Source organism: Gobio gobio (genome assembly GCF_949357685.1).
Source record: "Gobio gobio genome assembly, chromosome: 21".
Lineage (NCBI taxonomy): Eukaryota > Metazoa > Chordata > Actinopteri > Cypriniformes > Gobionidae > Gobio > Gobio gobio.
Genome location: NC_137117.1, coordinates 29,327,724 through 29,346,208, shown reverse-complemented (window position 1 = coordinate 29,346,208; position 18,485 = coordinate 29,327,724). Strand labels below are relative to the sequence as shown.

Below are 18,485 nucleotides of genomic sequence, written 5' to 3'. Positions count from 1 at the left end.
TAGAACGCAAACAAAATGGTGCCGCCCATTGTCCAAATATATAATGGATTTTTTAAATAACGTGGATCTTTCATGGGTTTTCTACTACATATTTCAGTAAGAGACATCATTTTTGTTATATATAAGCCATACAAGTCTTAACACCAGGGGATCCCTTTAATAATACTGTTCAATGAATATCCATTTTTTATACCGTACATTATAATGTTGTAATGCCTAAATTAACAACTGGTTTTAATGTTTTATTTTAATTTATTTATATAATATTTTAATATTTGCCATTTATCAGTTATAGGCCATAACAAAAATCCAGGTATGTATTGACTAAATTGTAGCCATGGTGCTTACGTTATTTCATTAAAATAAACTACTTTGATTAATATTTTAAGTTGCATTTTAAATTGTGGTCACTATACCCCCTATAGTCATAAGCCTTGTCTGCATCATGTTTGACCCTAAAGCCCTTTTACTCAAGTATTTTTTTTTAACTGCATGGACTGAGAGTGAAATCTGACATACTGTCACACAGATGGCTGTCATGATGACATGTACTCACCTGCGTTCTCTCTGGGTTTCATGCCCTCCTGACCTTTGGGCATAAAGCCACCATGAGCCCAGTCGAGCATGGGCTTTATCTGTTCTTCAAGACTGTCTGACTCACATGGAGGAAAAGTCTTCTCTGCCCGTATACTGGCCACCTGAAGACACACAGATAGCAGAACAGTATGTCAGAACAATTGTAAGAAAACAGAAACCATCCTGGAAACAAATGTCTCAGGTGGAATAAAACTAACACTGTGTACTGTTTCTAAAATAACACATTCAGAAAGACTATCCTCTCAGTAGAAATAGAGACAAATTGCAGATATTAATCATGCTATATAGATACTGCAAAAGAGTGGGGTACAAAAACAGAGAGAGAGAGAGAGAGAGAGAGAGAGAGAGAGAGAGAGAGAGAGAGAGAGAGAGAGAGAGAGAGAGAGAGAGAGAGAGAGAGAGAGAGAGAGAGAGAGAGAGAGAGAAACTAAGTACAGCAAGTCCTGTCGTTCTGGTGCATGTCTGGGCTTGGATGCTTTTGTTAAATTTGTTAGGAGGTACGATTCACAGAGAGATAATTAAGGAAGCTCTGGGGAATTCCAGACTTTCCAGATGAGCATTTCCCAGTCTCCTGTTTATCTCACACACAAACACATACACACTTGAATATGTAAAAGTAAAGTCTATGCTCCCAGATTTCGGAAGAACAGGTGCATATTTGTATAATTGTCTTCTATTAAATTAACTACAGATGTTGCAGCTAATTGTCCCATAGGCAAAAATGGTGCTATAAAACAATGAACAGACTGCTCTCTGCTCTCACCTCCAGGGCCTGGAAGATTGCTCTACGGTAAGAAGCCAGTTTGGTGTAGGATGACTGGTTGAAAAACTTCGGGAAGGCTGTGATGGAATCGAGTTTGTCAGCAGACACCTGCAAGATACACATGACACCAGGGTCAGAAAGTAACCAGGACTCAGGGCAAGCATGTTTGTGTGCAAGTTAATATTTTAATTGTATATGTAATACACTATCATATATATATTATGCAATTAACGCTAGCATTGCAATATATGATCATGCTCTTACTTATGCAAATAAAACAATGTAACAATAGCAGTTTTTATACAGTATTACTACAGTTCTACCAATTCAATATGGCATTCAAGTGATGTCACCACGGTCACCAGTACTTTATTCAAGCACGATCGAGCCATGAAAATTACAGTAATTTCCAGGAAAAACAGGTGTTTGTTTACTTTTATATTTTGTAGAACATGCTGTAAAGAAGTTATTGTTTAACCAACAACATTTTAACACATTTTTATGCAGATTATGTTTGATAGCTGTTGAAATAAAGATATTTTGATTTTAGCATTATTTTGTACTTTACAATAATAAGCAGTTTTATTTTTCTTTTGATACTTCTTTCAATTGCTTTTCATTTGTTTCTTTGTTCTTGATAGTTAATATTTACATCAATATTTAACATTTAAAATAAAATAAAAATAAAAGTATGTTCAATGTCATAAATTGATATAGAAATGTAACCACTATTAGAATCAACTACTGCAGTTGTGGTATTCTGACAACCCTGTTGTTACCTCTGAGAATTTTCCATCTCCAAACCACTGCAGCCAGCGCATGCCGTGGGACGCCTGCCTCTTCCCTGTTGCTCTCCAGGTCACCACCATCCCCGGCCACCAAGAAAAGCCTTTTATCTTTCCCCAGACTAACTCTCCAATACCAAAGCCTTTATTATCCTGAGGAAGAAAGACGTGCAAATTAGACACAGTTCACCATAAATTAAAATTTTCTTACTCACTGAAACCTGCATTAGATTTGAAAAGTACACAGACATACATTTCAGTGAATAATGGCTTTAAAGTTAATTTGAATTTATTTTACATTTTTAAATCTAAAGAATTTGACTTCTTTAGTATGTACTACTTTTATGTTGTTTTTTGGTCCCTTTTGTTCCCATCCAGCCTGAACATTCTGCTAAATAACTCCTTTTGTGTTCCACCGAATAAGAAAAATCATGCAGGCTTCGACTAGTAGATTTAAATTTCTTGGAGAATTATCTTTTTTAAATAAGATGGACAATTTACAATATAACTGCACATATTTCTTTGATCCAGTTATACAAAGAAGGACAATCAAATGCTCAAATGTCTGGATTGAGCATGGACTGAGACACAATCAAAACCTCTGACACTGAGCTTGTCTGAGCATGACTCTCAATCAGTCAGGACCATTTCAACAGCACTGTTGTTTCCTCACCTGTGCGAGTGTCTGTGAGTATTTATGAGTCTGTGGTCAACAGTGACTTAGAAGATGCTATAACCCACAAAACCCCCATTCAAGACCTTCACTGTCTCTTTGTCTTGGTCATCAGTGCTCTCTAAACACGCAGCTGCCTGGCTTAGTGACACGCAAAGGAGAGGATACACCTCAAGCACAAAGGCTGTTATCTTCACATTCAACTGAACCGTTCTGTGAGGCTACTGTTACATGTTGAAGGCAGGTGGACAAATATTGGTACTTATGGGTTGTTTGTGCGTGAACATAAAGAGGAACGGAACATGACAGGATAGGTGGATTGTGAATTTGTGTGTGTGTGTGTGTGTGTGTGTGATATCCTGGTACCTTGTACTCAGGTTGGCTGGCGGTGTCAGTAGTCGAGGTGGATGTGGCGCTGCTCTGTGCAGAGTCTTTTGAGTCCTGTTCCATGAGCTCCAGTACGGGACCCTCAGGAACACTAGATACCTGCAGAAACACACAATTTCAACCCTTAGTCAAACGAAACAAAACAAAAATACAAACAAACAAAAAATAACCTGTGTTTTTACAAACTTTGAGATAGTTCAAAATGATTTTCTGTGGTAACCGACGGCATCCCACAGTGGTGTCAATACAGCTTAAGTTGAATTTAACCTGAAATAATCCTTTAGGATGGCTGTGTTGTGGAACATGATAGCTGGTTTCTGGCTGGTCATTACTTGTTTTTGCCAGCAGGACCCTTGACCAAGATGGTTCTGTCATTAATTACTCACCTTTGAGACCTTTATTAATCTTCGGAACATAACAGAAGATATTTTTGATGAAATCCGAGAATTCAGTATTCAGTATGCTTCATTATCGAGAAAAAGGGAGGCAGGAATTTTTCCTATTTGAATTTCCATGACCACTGTTTTGATTGGCTGGGTACAGGCAACTTCAAATGTGTGACAACATAAAGACAGTGATAGACAGCTCGACTTAAAGGTGTTGAGTTAAAAGTGAGGAGCTGACAGTGGCATGACAGCTTTAATCTGCTGCGAGGGTGATCTCTATTTGTCAGCCTAGATTTCAGTGTGTCTAACAGAAAAAAATTCACTTAAAGCATAAAGCGGCTTTGTGTGTGTGAATGTGAGCATTACCATGTTGCTATCATGTTGATCCTGTTTACTATGTCCCCTCTCTCTGTTGCGCGGTTTACTGTGAGCTGTCAGTCCTGCCTGGAAAATAGTCCTGGGACGAGGCCTTTGCCGCAGACCCGTCTCACAACCAGACCCAATGTCAGCCTTTTCCTGAAACCATAATCCCGTAACAATAAGCTGATCCATATGTGCTAGGACTGTACCATATTTATAGATTAAGGGGCTGTTTACACAACACCATTTTCAACTGAAAACGAAATACTTTTTATGCGTTTTGGCTGTTCATTTACACAACAACGTGTTTTGGTGTCCTGAAAAAGCAAACCTTTGAAAACGGGTTTCAAAGTGCAAGTTTTTGAAAATGGCACCCTTATCATCTCCGTGTAAACTACAAAAACGTGAATCTGTGAAAACGGTGACATCATGCACATGCGTATTATGCGTTTAGTCTATAGGCTTTCTTTCTTTTATTTAGCAGATGAAAGAATACAGATATTAACGGTAAGAAATAAGGGTGGGGGGCATACGGACATCATCACAAGTATTTATAAGAATTACACAAATCAACACAATATAACATTTCTAGGGCTGTAATCTCCCAGTCGATTAGTCGATTATTAGTCGATACGTTCTGGCTCGACCAAAATTCAGATTGGTCGATTTTTTGCCGCGTTCATTTAATTAGTTTTGCTGCGTTCATTTAATCAGTTTTGCCGCGCCGCGTTCATTTGATCAGGTGGAAAGCACTAATTGCTAATGGGGGTGTTTTGAGAGCACCCCCGTTTCACAGGTATCAGTCTGCCTTCAGAACACCCCCATTGTTTCCACTTCTTTTGGATTAGCCCAACCCACTGGCGAAGAGAAGTCTCTCGCGGGTCTTTTGTTTTTCATTCCCCGCTGGCTCAAACGCACGCCCATAGCGGTAAACTTGAGGAACGCCCATCAACATACACATGAGGGGAAGCGTCACAACACCACGCTATAAGTGGATCTGTACTGTCAGTTTTGCCGCATTCATTTCATCAGTTTTGCCGAGCCACGTTCATTTCACTAGTTTTGCTGCGTTCATTCATTTCATCAGTTTTGCCGCGCCGCGTTCATTTGATCAGGTGGAAAGCACTAATTGCTAATGGGGGTGTTTTCAGAGCAGCCCTGTTTCACAGGTAACAGTCTGTCTTCAGAACACCCCCATTGTTTCCACTTCTTTTGGATTAGTCCAACCCACTGGAGAAGAGAGACAGATTGAAGAAGGCTAGTTTTCTTGTATATTATTTATTTGTTTGTGAGAGCGTTTTTTCTGCTCTTGATCTGGCTTGTTTAATAAATATTCCTTTTTTATTAAAGTGGACTTGCCTTTTGTGTTTAAGAGTAAAAGCTTTAAGTTAATAGTCTATTCGTGTCTCAGCCGCGAAGCTGAGCTCCTGTTCGAGCTGCACAGAGCGGCTGAAATGATACTGTCTGTCAGTTCTTATAATACATATGACAAAAACAATTGTCTAAATTATGTTGCATATTCCTCAAAAGTTCTTGTGATGATATCTAGTTGACAACACATAGTACTATATTTTCGGAAGTCATAGTCTATGATATTGTGCAGGTGCACTTGATGCGACGCTGTCAGAGCCGACAGACTTGTGTGTCAGACTCATTTCAGTGCAAAATAATCAGCTCAAAAACTATTTAATATACTGCAAATAGCCTACTAGTTTTTTATGTTTATTTATAATTAATTTAGGTAGACAACAAGGCTACCAAGTACTGCGCACAGTGCGCAGCTTATTCATTTAACGTTTTTTTTCCTAACGTAATTTTAGTCGATTTTTAGTCGAAAATTTCAGGACTTCAGTCGACCAAGATTTTCTTTGGTTGATTACAGCCCTAAACATTTCGTCATCATGAAAAATGAAAAAAAAAAAAGGTTCCTTACAACAGACTCAAGGATGATCAATGACATTTTCTTAAAGGAAGTAAAAAGGAACTTTATATCAGAAGAGAACTAAAAATCTAAAAATGGGATTACAGTGAATGTTTCTGGCTTTGTGAAGAAGAAATGTACCCAGAAGACAAAGTAATAATACAGTATTATCAAGAATAACATGCTTAAAATGAAAAGTTGCATTCAAATATTGTACTAGCATGTATCAACACTTTAGATACAATCTAATTCCATATATTGTATTTTTTGCTCATTTTGATAATAGGTTGGTAAGGCAAGGTTATGCACACAACAGCACCTGTTCAGTCTGTAAACTATGTAAATTCCCATAATCTGATTTATATCTTCTATGTATTGCTTTGTTTCCTCTTTGCACTGGAGACACAACATTTATCAGTACAGAGGAAAACCTCTCGGTTACGTATGTAACCCTCGTTCCCTGAAAGAGGGAATGGAGATATATGTAACCGAGACGTTCCTTTTCAGTCAGTCACGTTTGGACATCACCAACGAATTGGGATCCCTATGAAAACCCCACAGTTACTGCAACTTCCAGTGTCCTTCGCAGGCCTCTCAGGCCCCCATGCTAGGGTGGAAGACTTGTGCAGAGAGCTATCACGGAGTTCCACATGACCCATTCAGTGACTATTGGATAACACTGGGAAAGCATGCCCCTTCCAGGGCAAGGGAACGCTGCGGAGCACACATCCTGCCCTAAGGGAGGTATCATGTGGGAGTTACACATATTGACTGGCCAGTTAGGGCAGGCAAAATACGGAATGTTCCTGGGGTGGCACCAGCCAATCCAGGGGGGAGACAACACCTGGCAGGGATGGCAGATCGGACTCTGCCAAGGGAAAGACACGGGCTCGCGTTGGGAGCAGTATCGTGGAAGAATACACATTTGGGACCGCCGTAAGAGACACTACATACCCAGCCTAACACAGGTTCCACCCATGCATACGAATGTTAGGCCTGGCGTCAGACACTCCGCCACATCAGAGCGAGGCGGATTTAATCTCCTCACCCCCCTCAGAAACCTGACGATGATTCCCCAAAGATTCATCAACTGCATCGTGATGTGCGGCGATAGCAGGAACATACACTTGTGGGTGGAGGGAGACAGCCTCTAGCCAAAGTGATGTGTCTATCACTGATTGGGGTAGATCATCTAGAACCTCAGACTAGAAACTAGTTTCCTGAGGTCTGGACGGAGGTGCCAGAGGGTGCCCTTGTCTCAGAGGAGCACGAGTTGCAATTTAAATGTCCCCACTAAGCAAGCCATAGGCGACAGTGGCAAGGAACAAAAACTCCATTGGAGAAAAAAACCTTGGGAGAACCCAGACTCAGTTGGGGGCCAGGTCTCCTCTGGCAAATGAACGAACACAGTTCATTAAGCAAATAGCGAGACCTGCTCCTCGTCCTCCCTGACTTTTGCATAGATCCCGGGGCCATGCAAGCAGTTCAACACTGACTGAACACGCTCCTCTGTGAGGCACCCTGTTAGGTTGACTGAATGGTTGTCTGATGGTGCGTATGAGCCAGTGGGACTGGCTGGGAAGTGCTAGCGAGGCTCCCAGTGACTGTACCAGCAGGACCAACGGAACCATAGATGTACCCACAGTGGGGCAGCGAGGTGAAATGCAGGGACTCGACTCGGACAGCATAGCAGCCCGAAGTGGGGTCTGAGTGTGTGGTGTAACATTTACCTGGTTCCACCATTGGGCAGGAGATGCGTGAGCAGGCTAGTTACGTCCTCTGAGCGCATGCTGCTGCACACTCGATAGAAGAGGGGACTGAGGGTGGCAAGGCATAGCGTTGCACACCACCAACTGCACCCTCTTGGGACCCAGAGATGGAAGAAATTGCTCTAGCTGAGAATTTTGGGTACTGCTGGCTGTGACGCCAGTAGCAGAACAGAAGTTGATGTCATCTTCCTACGGTTGGCCACAGGAGACTGACGCCCTTGGCGATGAGCAGACTGAGGGGCAGTTCACGAGTGACTCTGATAATGCGTCGAGGGATGCTCTTGTTTGCCTCAGCCTGCTTCTGAACTGTGGAGAACTGCTGGGCACAGCTTTCGACAGTGTCGCTGAAAAGGCCACCTTGAGAGATGAAGCATCGAGAAAGCATGCTTTGACGAGCTCTCGCAGCTCTGCAAGGTTCATCTGGGGGTGCTTCTGGACCACCAAGGTGGACATTGTGTAAATATTATCAGTACTATACTACTCCTTTGGTAGTGGAGCTCACCTTATCACCTGGGTTTTTAGCCACTAGTTTTGTGGCGGCATGTGATGTGAGGTGCTTCATTAGATTAGAATTACTTGCCACCGACGTGGAGAGACTCTTTCTTCCTGGGCATAAGTTGCACGTAGGGTTGGGTACCGAAATCCGGTTCCAATATGGCACCGGTACTTATATAACCGGTATGTACCGGACCGAATCAGAACGCAGATTTCGGTTCCTCATTTCGGTGCCAAAATTCAAACGTGCTTTCGCGCTTTGGCTGAGCCAGAGACAGACGCTCAGCGCTGGTCACATCACAACTCATGACAACTATTCAGTGTTTTCAACGACATCATGTTTATTTCAGGTTTCAGACATTTAAATGTTCATAAGTAGGCTACTAGCAAAAAACACACACTGATGTCAATGAAAGCGGCAATGACAATCCTTTCAGACGGTTATAATTTGACTAACGTTACGTGTTTTATTTACATCAGATAAATGCACATTATATAGTAACTATATAGTTTACTCTATTCTTCTTCCAGTTCGCTGGTCACTTACTTTCATGTATTTCGTGAGACGAGAATGAACTCAAGTGTTGTAAATCCGACAGATCCGATTCTGAGGCGCAAACTAACATGGCGCCGCCCATTGCGCTTTATAGATCAACTAACACACATTCACTCACACATTTGAACATCAGATAGTTCGTGACACAGTTAAGAAGTTTGTGAATATTTTGAATAAAAAGAAAAAACGAAATAAACCCGATACAGCTGAGCTGTCAGCGCTATTGCGGCTGCTGTGTGTCATGTGAGAAACATGACGCGTCACCATGGAAATATTAAGGCGATGCGTTCAAAAATATTTAGCCAGAGAATATGATCATATTTCAAAATAAAGCTGAAGCTCGAAGCTGGTTTGTAGCAGAGCAAGAATACAGACGACTGCTGTTATTATTGTAACTGTTTAGAGTTATATTAGGCTTGTTGTAGTTGGGTGGCTTAGGTTTTACTGTGAATTTGTAAATATGTCAATTATAATTTGTAAATAAGTAAATTGTGTTTTGTATTTATTTATATTCATACATTTAAGTATACATTAAACTTTTAATAAATGGTTCAATTTAAATAATAAATAAATAAATAAAAAGCCATTTAATGTCATCCACCTCGTTTGGTGGCCTTTTAAAAAAAAAAAAGTATCGGTTCAGGCACCGTTTAGGCACCGGAACCGTTTTAAAAGTATCGGTTTGGCACCGGAATCGAAAAAAACCCAAACGATACCCAACCCTAGTTGCACGTTACATAAACATTCTTACCTTTCACCTCCTCTGTGAAAAACAATGTATACTGCATTTGCTTCCTTATTTATTCCGTACTGCAGGGTGGAGCGCAAGATGCAAATCTTGCACGCCAATGTGCATTGGCTCATTCTGTAGACACTCAAAGCTGATAGGGCTCCCAGAAGTGATCCAAATTCGTCAGTGACGTCTGACGTACATCTCTGTTCCCTTCTTCAGGGAACGAGGGTTACATACGAACGTGGCCGAGTGAAAGGGAACCGCAGATAAGCACAAGACACAACAGAACAGATAGGAAGTGATATATAATACAGTAATTCCTGCTTATCATCATTTATATGATTTTAAGGAGTCTTTTCAGTAGAGATTGAATAGCCCTTAACACCGTGAAGGGTGAAATGTGTTGTTGGTAGAGATATGTATCACAACACACATTAATAGACATACATACACATGCAGACAGTTTGCAGTTAGTGGACATGTGTATGGCAAAACTGTTTGCTTAAAGAAATGCTGCACTTCTGCATGTCTTCATTCATTACTCTGAAAATCTCATCCACAGAAATCCACAGAAGTTCAATGAAGTGATATCAAACTCTGTATTTATGTGTTTTCCTGCATCCTTTTTTCCTGTAAAAACCTATTGCTAAGTTCTGGGCCCGTATTCATAAAGATTCTAAGAGTCCTCTCAGAAAACTCCTAATTTAGCTTAAAAACTTTTACGTAGGAGTCTTAGCTTAAGAGCTATTCGGGACCGATCTGAGAGCAACTCTGAGCAAGGAAAATACAAAAATGTTTATCTTAGTGAAGAGACGGGGCTGACCCCGTTGCTACGTATGACACAGTCTTTTGAAGACTGTGATTGGTTGGTTGTCCAAAAAGGGGAAAAAAGGCTTAAGCGCTTTAAAGTATAGGGTCTATTCTAAGCCTTCACTTTGAAATTACAAGCGCAAATTGTCCTATTTTACCGTTCTCTCTCACTCACACACACACACACACACACACACACACATTATATATATGTATATAAATCCTTTTATTATTTACCATGCTGTTAATTTTCTATAAGGTATTTGATTGGCTTAGAACTATAAACATTGTTCCACTCTTTCCAATTACACTGATTGCTGGCATGTCTATTTAATTGGTGGTTTGAAAGTTGGGTTTAATGCAACAAACATGATCCCTGCACAATCTAATCTATAGCGTCTTATTAAGTCACTGTCATCCATTGTCTGCAACACATTTCTTCTCCCTCTTCGTCTTTCTGCCATTTTCTCCGCTGCTAAAGAAACTCTTAAGCCTCTTAAAAGTCCTCGTCCGTGCTCCTTACAAATTTGACCTTAAGACCTCTTTTAAGGGTTAAGATGCTTTCTGAATTACTTTTTCTTTACTAGGATTTTTTAGTTAATTTTAAGAGTAAACGCCCACATTTCAAAGAATTTTCTTAGAATTTTGTCCCTAGGAGCTACTCTTTGGATTAAGATTCTTTATGAATACGGGCCCTGGTATGTTATGTGTTATTTTTATTATCATAAATGTATTTATGAATGTAAATAGTCTATCATAGCACAGGTGAATGAATGAAGGAATCTATGCAAATATGATTATACCACCACATTTTGAGTCACACTTTGTCTTATTTAAAGATATGTGACCGGTGCTGGCAAAATGAGTCGCAATGAGTAAATGAGTAAAAGTGTATTGTTATGTTCACATTTTATATAAAAAAATTCAAAATGATTTATGGTTTGTTTGAATCGGACAAAAAATGAATGGCCTACACCTGTTTGAATTTGATAGAGTCAGCAAAGTTAATTTTGAGAGAAATTGAGTTAAAGTTTTACATTAACCTCTGTTTTACCTTACTGCTGTTTCCAGGGACATGACTGAAATATGGTAAAAATAGTCCAGGAAATATATATATATATATATATATTCAGAATGTGCACAGGATAATTTCGAGCTACATGCAAAACAAGTGAAAAATGTAAATTTTGAGGTTTTCACCAAAATGTGTTAATTAAGCCCTCGTCTAGCAATCCCAATTGAGGTGCTTTGTCAGACTGCGATAAGATCAGATGTGTAAGTAAATGAAGTAAATTCTCACCTCACTGTAGGAGGAATCCCAGGCACTGTCTTCCTCTGTGTCGGAGCGCTTACGAGACCTCTTTCTTCTGATGCTGTTCACACTCTCATCTGAAAGATTTAGAAAGTTCATAATATTTTATCCATGCCTAACTGGTTCTGTGTTTTAGACACCAGAGTGATCCGTTTATTTAATTTATTCAAATGTATTGAATAATAATATTTAGCATTTCTACACTGTAAAAAACATGTGTGAAATCTACAGTAATTTACTGTGTTTATGCACAGGAAATTACTGTATACAAGTTCACAATAGAATACTGTATATTCAGTCAACAATTGCAGTAATGAAAAAAGCACTGTGAGAGTCGAAGTAACCAACAATTTCCTGTAGAAATGTTCACAGTAATTACTGCATATAAATTTACCTCACTGTAATTCAATTACATTTACATTTCTGAATAGAGAATACATGAAGCAAATGTATTCTTTAATAAAACTTTAGAAAATGTCAAATACATCTAGGGTCTGTGTACCTGCGGGTGAGGCTGCGCCTCCATTCTGTTTGGGGCAGAAAGGTGAAGGTGGCTCTGCCGCAGTCAGCGGGCTGTTGTCATTGGTCATTTCCAGACCGCTGTCGTTCTCTGACAATCCCTCTCCCACAGACATGTCGCCATTCACGGCAGCCTGAAAAAGGAGACATTGTGTTTAGAATCTTCACAGATCACAGAAAACAAACACAACATTTGGACTCACAATCAACAGAACACAGAATCATACAGTAATTACTGTGTGTGATGGTACAAATATTTTCTGTTCCCATTCATAAAATAGATACTAATGGAGTCCAAACATCTCCACAACATCACTGTCACCCCAACACACCACCAATTATGATTATCAATAAAAACCCCAGTGATTAAGATAAAGGAGATAATGGCCAGGAGAAACTCCACAGAAAGATGTGCATAAGATTCTCATATATGCAGATTATATACTGTGTATACATGTATATGCAAACTAGGGCTGACAATAAAATAAAATAAATATATATATATATTTTATCTTACACATATTTTATTAAAATCTTAAGCTTAGTATGTTAGGATGTTAACTTTAACAGCCATAAATAATAAAATAATACAAAATAAATACAAAATACACTTGAAACTCTCTTGTGGCCCCTGTGGGTCCCTGGAGCCCAGCTTGAAAACCCCTGCATTAGTGGACTTGCTATGACGATGCAGGCGGTTTTGTTATCTTGAAGTCTTTCAGCAGAGTGGTGGCTGTGTTGTAGCTAAAGCTCAGATTCACTTACTGGGAGTTATCACAGCAGGAATTTCCTTGTAATTGTTGCTTTGGATAAATGTGAAATCTGTTACCTACACTACAATGTACAAATAACAGAGTGTTCTTTTCTCTGATTTATTTTGATGATGTACAGCATACAAAAACCCTGCCAGTCTTGGCTGCTGTACTTTCAATTGTTTTAATTTAATTTCTGCCAGATTTATTTTGTTGTGCCAGAAGCATCTGTGTTGTGACTTGAAGAAGAGACATTTGAAGGCCTTAAGAAGATCAGACTGTTGACAGAGCAAGGTGTCAACACAAAAACACAACCAATACATGGCCAAAAATGTATTGCAAAATGCATTGCAATCATTACTCAAAATGTAATTTGTGTGGACAACGTTAACCAAGGCCAGAGACGGGACACGCTGAAGACGGACGCAAAGAGAAGAGCAGAAAAAATACTGTACCGGGCAGAGCAAGCTCACAGTTGCGATGCTTGGAATATTGGAAGAAAATTCTACACATCAAATTGGAGTGGGGGCTTATATGACTGTATTTCTGAAGGGAAATGACTGACTTCACACAAATCATGGAGAAAAGGTTGGGAACCACTGCTCTATTTCATGCGGATGGGCAATTGATGACTGTTTAACTGCCTGCTTTGATTCTGTTTGGATACACTAATCCTCATCTTTTGGAGGTACATAAGCTGCTGCAAGCACAATCTACACTACCGTTCAAAAGTTTTGGAAAGAAATTAATATTATTTAATAATATTTATTCAACAAGGATGAATTCAATTGATCAACGGTGACAGTAAAGACTTTTATAATGTGGAAAATGGAAGATTTCAACTTTAAATAAATGGTTCTTTTGAACTTTCTATTCATCAAAAAATACTGGAAAAAATGCAACATGTTTAAATCAAACATCACAACTGTTTTCAACAATGATAATAATTTCATACAAATTTCATTTCTTGAGCGCCAAATCAGCATGTCAGAATGATTTCTAAAGGATCATGTGACACTGTAGACTGGAGAAATTACTACTGAATATTCAGCTTTATCATCGTATGAATAAATTACATTTTAAAATATATTAAAATAAAAACACGTATTTTAAATGTATTACTTTATTTCTAATTAAATAAATGCAGCCTTGGTGAGCATAACAGACTTCTCTCAAAAAAATCTTACTGACTGCAAACTTTTGAACCATATTGTATTTGCAATGATTAATTATATTATTGTTTTTTTATAGCTTTATCACCCAGCTCAAATTTGAACAGTGCCAAATGGGAGCATGTGTGAATTGTGTATGTGGATGAGCAGAAAATTGAAAAACTATACTAATTAAAAAGCAGACAACTGCTAAACATAGGCCTATTCAAAAATGGAAAAAGGAAGAGAGCAGTGTTTTCTTTAAGCACAGGCACTAAGTAAAGCGCACAGACAGAAGATTGTGTGTTCATGGATGTGGGAACAATACAGGCTGCTGTCGCATTTCTGGAACCATCCACTGGAATGCCAGACATCTTTAATGCCACAGCTGTGCTGCAGCGGATCAGAGGTCTTGCCAACACACACTACACACTACACATTGAGTTTCAATGTTTTATGGGGACTTTCCATAGACATAATGATTTTTATACTGAACAAACTGTACATTCTATCCCCTAATTCGTAAAACCTACCCATCACAGAAAACTTTCTGCATTTTTACATGTTCAAAAACATTATTTAAAGGGGTGGTTGCATGCGATTTAACTTTCTTAACTTTAGTTAGTGTGTAATGTTGCTGCTTGAGCATAAACAGTATCTGCAAAGTTACAGCACTGAAAATTCAATGCAAATGGAGATATTGTCTTTTAAAGTTATGGCAGTTTATTGCCTACAAAAACGGCCGGTTTGGACTACAACAAGCTTCTTCCCGGGTTGGTGACATCATAAACCCTTGCTATTAACATAAACACTGCCCCGAACACGCAACAAAGTGGGCGAGGCCACGTCGCAGTCATTACGAAATATTTTTATTTTTTAAAAATACGGCTTTTCAAAAAAAAAAAGAAGTATTAAGACATGTTATACTGCGCCCCATAAACACAACCAAGCCTAGAAAAAAAACACGGAACCACCCCTTTAAAATGATTTATAAGCTGTTCTCCTCATGCGGACCAAAAAATGTCCCCATAACGTAGGGAATACCTGAACAACACACACACATACATACACACACACACACACACACACACACACACACAAACCAACCGCAACAAACACACTGTGTCAGAGCTTAGTCCTTACAAGTTCTAAATAAAAATATAGTTTCTCCATTGAAAATCTAGGTAACCAAAACTGGTCATCGTTAAAAAATCCATATGAATTGAGTGGTTTATTTCAAATCTTGTGAAGATATATGATGGGTTTGTATGATGAACAGATTTAATTTAAATTTTAATTATCTAAACAATAACTGACATAAACAGAGCACATCACATATGGTAAACACTGAAGCTCAAACATGTTTGTGTGATGCGTGAGAACCAGTGAGGTTTGCTCTAGCACGTTGTGACACATGCACAAGCTTACCATATGTAATGTGTTTACTTATATGTGAATGAAAGCCTAAATTAAATCTGTTCATCATATAAAGCGATTTTATCTCTTCACAAGACTTGGATTAAACCACTCGATTAATATGGATTAATTTTGACGATGATTTTATGATCTTTTTGCATCTTCTAAGTTATGGTTACCTGGACTTTCAATGGACAGAAGCCTTAAATAAATAATTTAAATATTAAATGTTTACTTATTATAAAATTAAAAATCAATAAATCATTCAAATAAAATAAAAATCATTCAAAAGTTTTCATTAAAATATCTTAATCTTAATAGGGTGAGTAAATGATGACAGAATTTTCATTTTTGTGGGAACTAAGTGCATTTTATAATATGGTGCAATACAACAAGATAAGTGTAGGATCGATAATCCTAACATTGATTTCTAGCTTGTTGTCATAAGCATGATGCATAGCAAATCTGTCTATTTATGAATTCAAGAGCTGTTTCAAATCGCATTAGTATGAACAAGAGTAAACTTCCATAAAATAAAACCATATATTCTGTTTAAGGAGGCAAGTAGAGGCTGGAGAGGTTAATGGGTTTATGGGCTCCTTCATTCATTCAGTCTATCTTTCTGCTGGCTCCTAAAGACACCCCCTGCACTGCTCTTGCCTAAAGGGGCCCCCGGGCCAGGGCTCAAGCTTTTGAAAAGCTGAAGAAAGTCAGCGGATCAAAACAGGTGGCTCAGATCCCCTTTTATACTACGTAATAGTACACACACACACACACACACACACACACACACACACACACACACACACACACACACACACACACACACACACACACACACACACACATAAATATAGAGGAACAGCAACGTGTAGAAAATCAGTGTTATTTCCCAGAGTTCTGCGTGTCTGGAGCCATGCTTCCCAACCATGTGAACAGACACTCTCACAGAATCAAAGGTACAGCGGAGATGCCCATCAGATAACAGTTTGTTAAAGCAGACATAAATGATTCCAGACAAGATGCAACATGAGCAAACAGTGGAAGCACATGTCATGAACCAGTAAGACAAGCCAATTTTAGCCAGTAAAGCCTGTTATTACACAATTAATCCAGAGTGAAACTCAAAATAACAACACAAACCACAGCGTATCCAGCCTTTTATTACCCAAAAATAAAAATTCATCATGTATTCACCCTCATGTTGTTGGAAACCTTTATGACTTTCTTTCATCTGTGGAACATAAAAAATTATGTTTTGAAGAATGTTGGTAACCAGATAGTTTTGGTGTCCACTGACTTTCATTGTAAAGAAAAATAAAAAACTGTGACATTACTCAAAATACACCAGATCACCACAAGTATTGGGACATCCTCCAAATCATTAAATTCAGGTGTTCCAATCACTTCCATGGCCATAGGTGTATAAAATCAGACTGCATCAACAAACATTTGTGAAAGAATGGGTCGCTCTCAGGAGCTCAGTGAATTCAAGCATAGTACTTGTGATAAAATGCCACCTGTGCAATAAGTCCATTTGTGAAATTTCCTCACTACTTTATTATAACAAAGTGGAAGCAATTGGGAAACAACAGCAACTCAGCCACGAAGTGGTAGGCCACGTAAAATCACAGAGCGGGGTCAGCGCTTGCTGAAGCGCACAGTCAATAGCTACAGACCTCCAAACTTTGTGTGTGCCTTCAGATTAGCTCAAGAGAGCTTCATGGAATGGGTTTCCATGGCCAAGCAGCTGCATCCAAGCCTTACATCACCAAGTGCAATGCAAAGCGTCAGATGCAGTGGTGTAAAGCACGCCGCCACTGGACTCTAGAGCAGTGAAGACGTGTTTTCTGGAGTGACGAATCTCGCTCCTCTGTCTGGCAATCCGATGGACGAGTCTGGGTTTGGCGGTTGCCTTGAGAACGGTACTTGCCTGACGGCATTATGCCAAGTGTAAAGTTTGGTGGAGGGGGGGGTTGTGGTGTGGGGTTGTTTTTTAGGGGTTGGGCATGGCCCCTTAGTTCCAGTGAAAGGAACTCTTAATGCTTCAGCATACCAATACATTTTGGACAATTTCATGCTACCAACTTTGTTGGAAGAGTTTGGCGATGGCCCCTTCCTGTTCCAACGACTGCGCACCCATGCACAAAGCAACGTCCATAAACACAAGGATCAGCGAGTTTGGTGTAGAGAAACTTGACTGGCCTGCACTCCTGACCTCAACCCGATAGAACACCTTTGGGATGAATTAGACTGGAGACTGCGAGCCAGGCCTTCTCGTCCAACATCAGTGCCTGACCTCACAAATGCGCTTCTAGAAGAATGGTCAAAAATTCCCATAAACACACTCCTAAACCTTGTGGAAAGCTTTCCCAGAAGAGTTGAAGCTGTTATAGCTGCAAAGGGTGGCCCAACTCCATATTAAACCCTACAGACTAAGAATGGGATGCCATTAAAGTTCATGTGCATGTACTGTAAACGCTGGCGTCCCAAAACTTTTGGCAATATAGTATGTCTTCTTTTATGTTCCACAGACAAAAAGAAAAAGTTTAGATGTGTAAGTAAATGATGACAGAAATTTAATTTCTGGATTAATGCTATAAATTAGATAGACAGATCTAAAACGCTGATTCATCCACTACTGAAAGTCATTTAATCAAACCATTTTTTCGTAACAATTCATTCAGATTAATTAAACATTTTAAATAGGCTGAAGCAATTACATTTTTGTCAGAACCTTATTTTGTTTAGTTTGTTTATCTTTTTAGAATAATGGGAGAATCATGATCTCCTTTCGTGATTCTCAATTCATCCAGAATCATGCAGCTCTAGTGTTGTGACAGTCCACACTACAGACTTCCATTTCTGTCAGTTCATTAAAAACTAAGACCAGATGAAATTGTTTTCTGTGGTAACCAACAGCCTGTGACAAATGGTGTCAATAGCTTTAACCTGTATTTAACCCCAAACATTCCTTTAAGGTAAAACGAAATAATGACATTCAGAACACTGACATGCTGCAACAGAGTAAAAGGAGGTCAGAACCATTTAAGATGCCTCATAGAACAGATTTGTTGGAACAGACTAGTTTCAGTTGTGC

General features: G+C 39.2%; 1 protein-coding gene across 2 annotated transcripts in view; it reads right to left on the bottom strand.

The window, feature by feature from the left end:
* dnmt3bb.1 (DNA (cytosine-5-)-methyltransferase 3 beta, duplicate b.1) overlaps positions 1-18,485 on the bottom strand; it is a 54,981-nt gene that overhangs the window by 21,594 nt on the left and 14,902 nt on the right. Inside the window, exons 3-9 of one of the 2 annotated variants that reach the window (XM_079801838.1) lie at positions 12,050-12,200; positions 11,536-11,624; positions 3,958-4,107; positions 3,185-3,304; positions 2,140-2,298; positions 1,361-1,468; positions 557-698 (exon numbers count right to left, since the gene is read on the bottom strand). In XM_079801838.1, coding sequence (XP_079657964.1) covers positions 557-698; positions 1,361-1,468; positions 2,140-2,298; positions 3,185-3,304; positions 3,958-4,107; positions 11,536-11,624; positions 12,050-12,200 — 919 coding nt within the window. The remainder of the gene's footprint in view (positions 1-556; positions 699-1,360; positions 1,469-2,139; positions 2,299-3,184; positions 3,305-3,957; positions 4,108-11,535; positions 11,625-12,049; positions 12,201-18,485) is intronic. The other variant, XM_079801839.1, reaches the window with a different exon arrangement.